Source organism: Bidens hawaiensis, unplaced genomic scaffold (genome assembly GCF_021521415.1).
Source record: "Bidens hawaiensis isolate Kalapana, Puna unplaced genomic scaffold, B.hawaiensis_p1.1 tig00052178_1, whole genome shotgun sequence".
NCBI lineage: Eukaryota > Viridiplantae > Streptophyta > Magnoliopsida > Asterales > Asteraceae > Bidens > Bidens hawaiensis.
The window spans coordinates 1-10092 of NW_027499362.1; the positions used below are offsets into that span (position 1 = coordinate 1).

General features: G+C 36.4%; 1 protein-coding gene and 1 pseudogene across 1 annotated transcript; one reads left to right on the forward strand and one right to left on the reverse strand.

Annotated features, from left to right (window-relative positions):
- Positions 1 to 967: 967 nt before the first annotated feature.
- Positions 968 to 1743, reverse strand: LOC143599431 (selT-like protein). The gene is made up of 3 exons (XM_077077392.1): positions 1588 to 1743; positions 1137 to 1514; positions 968 to 1075 (listed from the first exon to the last, which is right to left on the reverse strand). Exons 1-3 carry the CDS (start codon positions 1741 to 1743, stop codon positions 974 to 976), a joined length of 636 nt encoding a protein of 211 aa, XP_076933507.1. The 3' UTR covers positions 968 to 973.
- Positions 1744 to 5743: 4000 nt separating this feature from the next.
- Positions 5744 to 7421, forward strand: LOC143599430 (uncharacterized; annotated as a pseudogene).
- Positions 7422 to 10092: the final 2671 nt, after the last annotated feature.

Genomic DNA, 10092 nt, shown 5'->3' on the forward strand with positions numbered 1-10092 from the left:
CAGCAGCAGTAATCTTGTCCCTACTCTCATGAGCTATTGTTAACAAAAAATAGTATGAAATAATATGAAACTAAGTAATCAGCTTTGATTATTCAATTGGAAGAGTATGTTACAAAGACTGATTGATTAATGTGTTATGCACGGGAGATTAGCACGATTGAACTAAACAATGTATGAGTAACAGAGAGAATGTTAGGGGTTGTTATGTAGCCTCTTAATGATTCCATTAGGATGCTACGTCTGAATAGGTTAGAAGTCGAGTGTGTGTGTTTCAGTTAAATAACACTCCTCTTAATGGTTCATGAAGCCTATTAATGGGTAAGTTTTAATCGATGGAAGCAAAAATGTTTCGATATCTATCTTTTGGTTCTGGATTTTACATGTATCTTTTTATAGAACAATCTGAAATTGATTCACCAGTAACACAAAAGAACAGGTGATATAGAAGAATCAAACTTGATTTATTGAAATACCACTAACGATTAAAATTTCTTACTACATTAAAGCATTAGCATGATTATGAAGAAATTGCAATGAAAATGATTAAATCCCTACAACATTCTCAGGTTGTGCCAGGCCAGCTGGTCTAAAATCGAGACCGACCCAAAACCAAGGTACATGTGAAATCCAGAACCAAAGAGCGCACTGAAAAGTCCATTTCAGAAATGGGGTTGTGTCAGGCTCTGTGCTTCGGGTAGTAGCACAAGACCGGGACCAACCATGCTTTAACGCTTGAATCGGAGTATTTCATAGAATTATAGTCACAAATACACTAATAATCAACATTAACTGATGAATATGTACCAACTAAAACACCATAACATAAATATAATATAACCAATGATGCGTTAAATATAACGTAAGCATATAACATAACATGTATATAAAATCAAGGACCTTTGTTATTATTGCAAGTCTGAAATAAACAAACAACCATCTGTCTGTCTGTGAATAGAGCTTGTTATGCCAATCATCAAAAGCCATCAACCAACTGAGATTTCACAATCTTTTTACTAATAGCTTCTCGCAACTCGATTTCTCCCGGGAATCTCTTCTCCCGCAGCTTCGAGTAAACCTAAATTCAACATTAATAAAATGAATTTGGGTTCTTCCATTGAAAGCAGTTAAGTAACTACCTGTTGGCCGTTAATGGAAACTTCAAAAGCCCCGGAACTTTGCAAGAAGCCTTGGAGGAAGTTGCCCATTAGCCAAGTGGAAGAGATGGTCCCGAATCTATTAGCGCGCATAGAGTAATACCAAGCAGGGGGTGCGGTAAAGCCTAACCTGGGGAAGATATGTTCGCCGGCCATGACAACACCAATGACACCAAACTGAAGGACCGGGACGAGTTTGGCCAGCAGGCGCTTAGGAAGTGGGGGTGGGTAGTTAGCAAGAACAACATTCAATCCGGGGAAGGCAGATTCCAACATCTTTTTCATTGTCTCTGCGTTCCCTCTGTAGGAACAGGAGGCGCAGAAGTCAATTCGAACAGTGTTGCCTAATCCTAATCCGGACTTCTGTCAAATTTCAATCCTTCCTTTAATTAAATCAATATCAATCAATCAACAAGAAAGAACCAAACCAAACCTGGGCGGCGGGGAAATCGAGGGGGGCCTGTTGGATCGGCGAGGAGGGTTGAAAGTGTTGTTGATGATGGTGAGGTTTCGGTGCAAAGAGGTTGAAGACATCCGAGCAGAAGAGAAAGAGGGGCAGACCTACCAGCAGAAGCTGAGATCTATCCATTGCCTATTATCTCTCTCAATTTCAACAAATACTTGAAAAGCTCCTTCTCCAATGTCATATAATGAATTCACTCGCTCCTTTTGGGCTCGATGTTATGGGATAACTCGGTTAACTAATTATGCTCCATTTTTTTAGTGCACCGTATGCCCGTTCAATGTTCTGTCTTGCCGATTCATGCATTTTCTTGAAATACTGACGTTTGTCATCGTTCGGGCATGGAAAACTACCCATCAACGTAGCCCGTTCCGAATAAATACCGTCCACTAGGTAGTACTCGTACTCGACATCATTTGCATAGAACTATATCCCTGGTGCAACTCCCTCTATGACGTCGTCGAATAAAAGAGATGAATTCCACACAACGATATCATTGTTTGCACTGTCCATCTCAAACTATGCATGCCAAATTCATAGATCATATGATGCAACAGCTTGAAGTATCAGCGTTGGACCATCATGATTGACCGGTGACATTGACCTTGTCAAGTCGTTGGACATGTAGCCCAATCCCAATATGTGCAGTCAAGGCTACCAAGCATCCCACGAAAACCATGTACCGATTGATGAACCTCATATATTTTTAATATTTCTTTCCGTAGAGATCATAACACATAGGAACAACAACAACAACAATAATAATATTATGTTTAATATCAAACTCGTATTAATAATATAATAATAGAATGACATTTATAGTAATAGTATTTTATAGAATAGCATTTATAGTATTAAGTATTAAAAATAATAATACCTTCACAAATAACTTAAGACTTTTCAAGCCACATTTTTAGACATTTTTAAATACTTGTCCATGATGTAGCTAGATGTCCCGTATGCTAATTGGCGAACTACACGCGTGCATTTTTGCAAAGTTGAAAATCCTAGTTTACATCGAGTATCCTCCTTTTGTTGGAAATATCTAAACTCGTGTTTTAGGTTCCCGGTGTAACATTTGCGAATTTTAAAAAAAATCTGAAAACTCGGCCCGTTTAAACTTTTAGGGTTATAAATTTGGTTAAAATGTTTAAAAATGTTAAATAGCTATTTTTGACCTATTTTGACCTTTAAAATCACTTAAAAACTTATTTACAGAAGTCCAGGGACTAAAAAGAACATTTTCTGAAATCCAGGAAATTTATCGTGAGATATCGCCAAAATCTCGTATGCAGTTTTTTTTCCAACCAGTTTACTCGTTTTTTATGCATAATCCTTTATAAACGACCCTAAATCACTAAAATTAAGGTCCAAGCAACACATTCATTTTTTCAACTAGTTTGTAATTTAATATATATAATAATGAACATTGACTTTTTGGTTTTACTTTTGACAAAATTACAGAAATTATCGTTTATATATGCACCTAATTTTAGTCGTTGACATTTATCTTCTAAATTGATCTGCTTTGACTTAAAAGACTCGCTCTCAAGTTTCAAACTCTCTCTCACTCTCCCTCCATCTTCTCATCCCCCCTACCTTTCTTCTACAACCACCACAACACCACCATCACCCTCAACACTCACCACCACCGTCATCATCAACTCTCACCATTAGCACCATCCTCACCCTAACCATTTGCCACCGTCACATCTTGCACCACCCAACCCTAACCACCTATCTAATTTGCATATATACTCTAGCTAACAGTCTCCACCAATCTAGCGCTTCGATATAGGGTGTGGTTACATGAACTTGCGTCGCTTTAAACCACTGCTATGACCGCCTACCACCGATTTGGTGACAATCACAACTTACAAGTCCATCGGAACAGCACTTCCGCCGTCTTCGTCACATAACCAAACTACTTGGTAACTTATAAGGAGTGCATAGTAAACACCTCTTAACTTATGAGGAGTGTAAAGTATACACTTGGTAACTTACGAGGAGTGCACATGCTTGCCTCCTACTTAAGTGGAGTGCGTGATAAACTTAGATAATCTACTATTCAAATCAAATATCTAGGATTGAAACACTAAATAAAGGTTAAGTGACCTAAATAGAACAAAACTTTACACCAGAGACCTTATTGAAACAAAACTAAAACTTGGTTACTATTCTATGGAGTAATCCAAAAAAAAAAAAAAATGATACGCTACACAAAGTTCATCTAATTGGTGAAATTGTTATTAAAAGGTTAAAAAATTAAAACTTCTTTCGGATTAAAATTTAAAAAAGTTTTAATTCTTCATTTTTAAAAATAGCATTTATTTGTGTGTAAAGAAGGTTTAAGAATTTAAAAAATTTTAAAAAGTTTTAATTCTTCATTCTTAATATTTATTTAATTTTTTTATTATAATTTGAATACGAAGACTATAAGAATTTTTTAATAAACAAATTTTTAGTTTGAATATTTGGTTTTTAGTTGATTTGATTTTCTTTAAATAATATAAAATAATTTTGATTTTTTAAAAAAGTGAGTGACAAAGCACTTTTTTTAAATTACCGGCGAAAAACACACATGATTTCTCACCGAGTCAGCAAGAATTGAATCAAATAACATTTTCAGATTTTTTTTCTGTTTTTTGTTAAGAGTTTTGTTGTTTTTGCCGCTTAAGAGGCGAGATATAGATATGTGAAGGCATGCTATTGGCGTCATTTATTCAATGGTCATTTTAGGTGGTGTTTGTTTTTGCTTAAAACATCTGCAGGAGGCTTATGTCTGTGGGCGCGCAGACATAAGCTTCTGAAGACTGTTTGTTTTTTATTTAAAATAAGATCTGCAAACTGTTTTTATGGTCTTAAAAAAGAAGCTATTGTTTAACTTCTTCACACATCTTCACACTTCTTAACATCCTACCAACACCCAATGTCCAACACCACCACCACCCATCGTGTGCCGCCACCACCCACCGTCCGCCACTACCACCACCCACCTTCCACCACCACCACCCACCGTCTGCCACCACCAACGTCCATCACCGTCACCACCCACCACCGCCACCACTATCGTCCATAACCATCACCACCCACCGTCCGTCACAACCACCGTCCACTACCATCACCATCACCACTACCCACCACCACTGTCCATCACCACCATCGCCACCCTCCTCCACCACCACCACCACCCACCCGTCGACCACAACCATCGTCCACCACCACCACCCACCACCGCCACCCACCATCCGCCACCAACACCGTCCACCACCCACCACCACCACCCACCCGTCGGCCATAACCATCATCCACTACCACCACCCACCGCTCACCACCACCACCTACCACCCACCACCATCACCGTCCATCACCATCACCACCCACCATCCGCCACCACCACCTTCCATCGCCCACCACCAAACTATTTTACTTGTCTACAGACGTTAAATGACTTCTATATACTGTGATATGTATGATAGGTAACTAAATTTCAGTTTATGCAGACGATACCTAGTTTATAAAACAAACAGTATTATATTTTCAGATTGCAGACATTTAGACCACATATTCAGTTGCAGACATGAAATCAGATGAAATTAGAATGCAGACAGTTTTTGTTTTAAAAAACAAGCAACACCTTAGTAATTTTGTATGATTAAAGTGCTAGATTAGTAATTTTCCTTAAAAGTAAAAGTATATTGAAATAAGTGACACAGATAAAAGTAGTTATGTTTTTGGAATGTTTAAGCAAGCATACGTGAATGGCATAATGTGAATGGGAGAATATAGCCGTTGGGTCAAAACCCAACCCAACCCAACCGAACCGAACCGAACCGAACCGAACCGAACCCAGACAGACATTTTGTTAATGCGTTTGATTGGCATGTGACTTGAATCTGATTGATTATTATTCGGTCACTAGCCGTTGCATCCCCTCTCTCTCTCCAACGTAAACATCATCTTCTCCTGCCCTAATCAGACATTTTAACCCACCCACCTCTCTCTCTCTCTCTCTCTCTCTTTTAAATATCCTCTTTCACTCTTCCCATTTCAATTTCACTTTTCTTTCTTTCTTTCATTTGAGCTTTGAAAGTGTTGTACAGAATCATACGATACGCTGTTGGGCATGGGAACTCAAGATGATTTACTACATATACATAAACACCGATTTTCCTTAATTATTACTTTTCTTTTAATTCCCTCTTCTCATCTTGTTTCAGGCGATGGTGTAGTCACGCTTTCCGACTACTCTGCTCTTGTGTCCATCAAGCAAGATCTTGTTGATTTGAGAGGAGTTTTAAGAAACGGAGTCTGTTCTGGTGGGCGTCAAGTGCAATGAGCAAGGCCAAGTCATCGCCATACAGCTTCCATGGAAGGGCTTGGCCGGCAGGATTTCATCCAAAATGGGGGCTCTTCCCTCTCTCAGTCAGGAGGATCAGCCTTCACGACAACCTGCTATCCTTATGGCGCTTAGAGGCCTTTATCTCTTCAACAATCGACTTTCAGGCTCCATCCCGCCATTCTTCACCACGTCTTGATTTGAGCAACGGCTCCATTCCTTACATAATATCCTTCTCGAACTCCAGCAGCAAGATTTATCCTCAGTTACAATGCCTTTTCTGGTCCCATCCCACCAATCAGTTTGCCCTCGCTCACATTCCTCGCTTTACAACACAACAATCTCTCTGGTTCTATTCCAGACATGCATCATCAACCCCTCCTCAAATACTGGAAGCATCCCGGCTTCCTTGGCCAACATGGGTAGCCTTGAAAGCATCAATCTAGCCCATAACCACATTGATGGGGTCATACCCAATGGCTTTGCTAATCTTGGATCTGTCAAACAAAGGGGGCTTACCTTCTTTTGGCTCCTCTTCTTCTAATCTCTCGGTTCTGATACTGGATAACAACCGCTTGAATGGCCCCATTCCTGATTCTCTAGGCAAGCTTTCGTCTCTCACCCAACTGAGTTTATCCCACAATAATTTCAGTGGTCAAATCCCCAAATCCATCGCCGATTTGAAGAATCTTGGTTCTTTGAATGTTTCGTATAACTCGCTTTCTGGTGTTTGATTAAATGCCACATGGCAGTCTGGCTTCTTTCCTCCATGGTATGTTTAGTGTTTATAAATAATAATAATAACGGAGGTGTTGTAATTAACAAACAGTTAATCTAATGTGGTCTGTTTACAGCTCGTGGACCTGAAAGTGTCATAAACTGGTCAACAAGATTGAACATAATTGTGGGAATAACAAAAGGGCTCGTTTTCCTTCATAACGAAGAGAATATGGTGCACGGGAACCTGACTTCAAGCAATGTGTTACTAGACGAGCAAAAGAACCCAGCGATTGCAGATGTGGGGCTCTCGAGGCTGATGACGAATGCTGCCAACACGAATGTTGTTGCAACCGCGGGGACATTAGGGTACCGGGCTCCAGAGATGTCAAAGCTGAAGAACGCAAACCCGAAAGCGGATGTTTACAGTCTTGGTGTGATTATGTTGGAGCTTTTGACGGGGAAATCTCCGAGTGAGGCGACCGATGGTCTGGATTTGCCACAGTGGGTGGCATCTATTGTGAAGGAAGAGTGGAGTAATGAGGTTTTTGACTTGGAATTGATGGGTGATCCGGCCAATGTTGGTGGTGATGAGTTGCTTAATACTCTCAAGTTGGCTATGCATTGTGTGGATCCTTCACCGGAAGCGAGGCCGGAAGCAGGCCAGGTTTTTGAAAAGCTTCGGGAGATTAAACCGGAGCTGGTTGAGAGCTCTGACTATGCGCCGGTTTCATCAAAAATTGATTGAAGGGTGGGATAAGATACTGATTTAGACACTATAATCATCCTTTTGTAAGATAATATTCTAAAAATGATCATGTATAAGCTAAAGTGTGCAGATAAGATACTGATTGAATTTGTTATTCTTTTTGTAATATAAAAATAAAGCACCATGGAATTTTTTTAGTGTCGAGTTTTGTGTGAAAATTGATACTGAGATTATAGTGTTTTTCGATTTCATTCAAGATTGTATAAAACCAATTAAGAAGAATGCTGAACTTATATATCCACGCTGCAGCAATAGGGGTTGCGTCTAAATTTAATGGAAGCTTACAACTTCGTTTAGTTCTTTCCTGCCAAATATTCCAAACAGAAACCGAATGTCTCGATTCCAAACTTCTCTATTTATACAATGAAACAAACACAAATTCAAGATGGTCCATCAAATCAGGCCATGCCCAAACCCAAAATGACTGTAAAACAAAATCGCAAGTCCATTTACATTACGCATGATACAAGTCACATGCTATCCAGTGGGCCTACAAATTTGCATCTGAAAAAGTGGTGGATCATGGGCTATTGGGCCCAACAAAGTTTTGACCAATAATTAATAATACGGTGGCCGTGTAACCTTATACACAAAACCAGTTAAAACTAGGTAGTTTTGATTAAAATCTTATAATTCAATTAAAATCACTTTCATATATGAAAGATTCTTGAAATCACATCCCTCCAAACGTCGTTCCTCCTCTTTCATCTATAGCCACTTTCATCCTGAGTCCTTTTTTATTCTTTTAGAAGTTAGAAGTACATAACAAACAAAATCCTTTCCGCGACTCCATTACAAAGACTTTTAAGTGTTAATAAAAACTTAGTTTAATAAGATGTAAAATTATTGCCAATGAAGTCATATTTCAATAGGAAAAATATCCATTGTTATTAATATAAATTTCATATTCAATTGCAGCTTTTCATTTGAATTCAAACACCCTCAAAATTCGCCAATAGCAATAAACAAATAGTTATTCGGGATGGGGATTTTTGCTTCTTACTTCCAGTTTTACAACTTCAAGATATGATAGTTGCATAGGCTTATTATTATTTTTTTTTGTGAAATTTTGTGTCAAAGGAAGTGGTTATAATACTTTATAAGATCTGTGGCTAAAGTTATGTAAGAGCTCATTTCCATGTTAATAATAACCGTAAAAAAAAATTATCATGATGAATAAAACATTAAAAGGAAAAGAAAGAAAGATGAAGATGAGAAGGCACAACTGCAAAAAGGTGGATGAAGGAGATAACATGCAGTAATTTTAGGAGCATTCATATTAATATGGAAGTGAATTTAATTAAATTAAAGGATTCTAATCAAAACTACATAGTTTTGACGGGTTTTACGTGTAATGTTAGACGACTAACAGCGCCGTATTCACTTTCCCATATATATTATTTTTCAACACATGTCCGACAAATAATTATTTTCATATATTTAAATTTACTAGCTTTAGAGTTCGTGTCACACTCAGAATGATCAAAATTATAAAATCTAACTGTATTATTAAAACAAAACATGTTATCCACATGACACCATACTAGCTTGTCCACATAGGATGCCACACAATCTATTACCATTTATAATATTTCCACCTAATTCATTATTAATTAAATTCAATAATTACTTAATGAACATTTATCATTCAATTTCCTAAAATAGATTTTCTTTTTGCAATTAAATTTTTTTTTACTAGAATTCAAAGTTAAAATATGTAACTAACTTTCTTAATTATGATAATTAACTAACGTTTTATTAATTAAAAAAACAATAAAACAAAAAGAATATTTCAAATATATAACATTAAAATTATTGCAAAAATTTCCTAAGTCAATCTTTTACATTATAACAAGATTTCAGATAGTGTCTGGTAATTATTAAAGCAAAAGACATAATATTCCATATTTTTAGATGATTCCTTATTTTATTTTCCGCATATATTATTCATGATCTTGCTAACTTGTTTTTAATATTAAGTGTTTTTTGTATTTGACATAAAGTTTTTCACCAGTTAATTTTTAATTTTTGTTAAATGCAGGTGGAATCGAATTTAAGCTAACGTTTTCAAGTAATGTATTTTCCAATTTCAAAGGTTTCTTTAGTTTTTAAGTTTTGCAAACGTTGTATGATGTTTTAAGTAATATAGATATTTTGAGATGTAATTTTATTAAAAAAAAGTTATTAATTTGGATGGTTTATAATAAAGATGATCTCTAAATGATATTTTCTATATTATTTTATGGTTTAAAGTTATCAATAGTAGATTTTTAGTGTTCATGGCAAATGAAAAAAAATATGAATATTTATATTGTAATACTTATAATTTAAAATTTTCATTACTTATAAATTGCTAGGTTTTTAACTTATAAAATATATATTTTTTTCAAGGTTAACCTTATAATTATAAGATTAAAAATTATTAATTTCAAAGTTACAAATTATAAGTTTAAATAAATTTACCTAACAAATTTATTATTTTTCGCCCGTGTGTTACACGGGCCACTATCCTAGTTACAAGTATAGGAAATAATTGCATAACGTATATGAAAAAAATGTATTACATATACTTGTATCTATACAATGTGTACATAAACTGATTTTATTTATATCACAAAATGATTTTCTTAAAATGAACTTAATAAAAAAA

Coding starts and splice junctions, on each gene's coding strand:
- LOC143599431 (XM_077077392.1), bottom strand. CDS start 1,743: ATGGATAGATCTCAGCTTCTGCTGGTAGGTCTGCCCCTCTTTCTCTTC. Junction 1,515..1,587: donor TCGATTTCCCCGCCGCCCAG/GTTTGGTTTGGT, acceptor ATTTGACAGAAG/TCCGGATTAGGATTAGGCAA. Junction 1,076..1,136: donor TTTCCATTAACGGCCAACAG/GTAGTTACTTAA, acceptor TGTTGAATTTAG/GTTTACTCGAAGCTGCGGGA.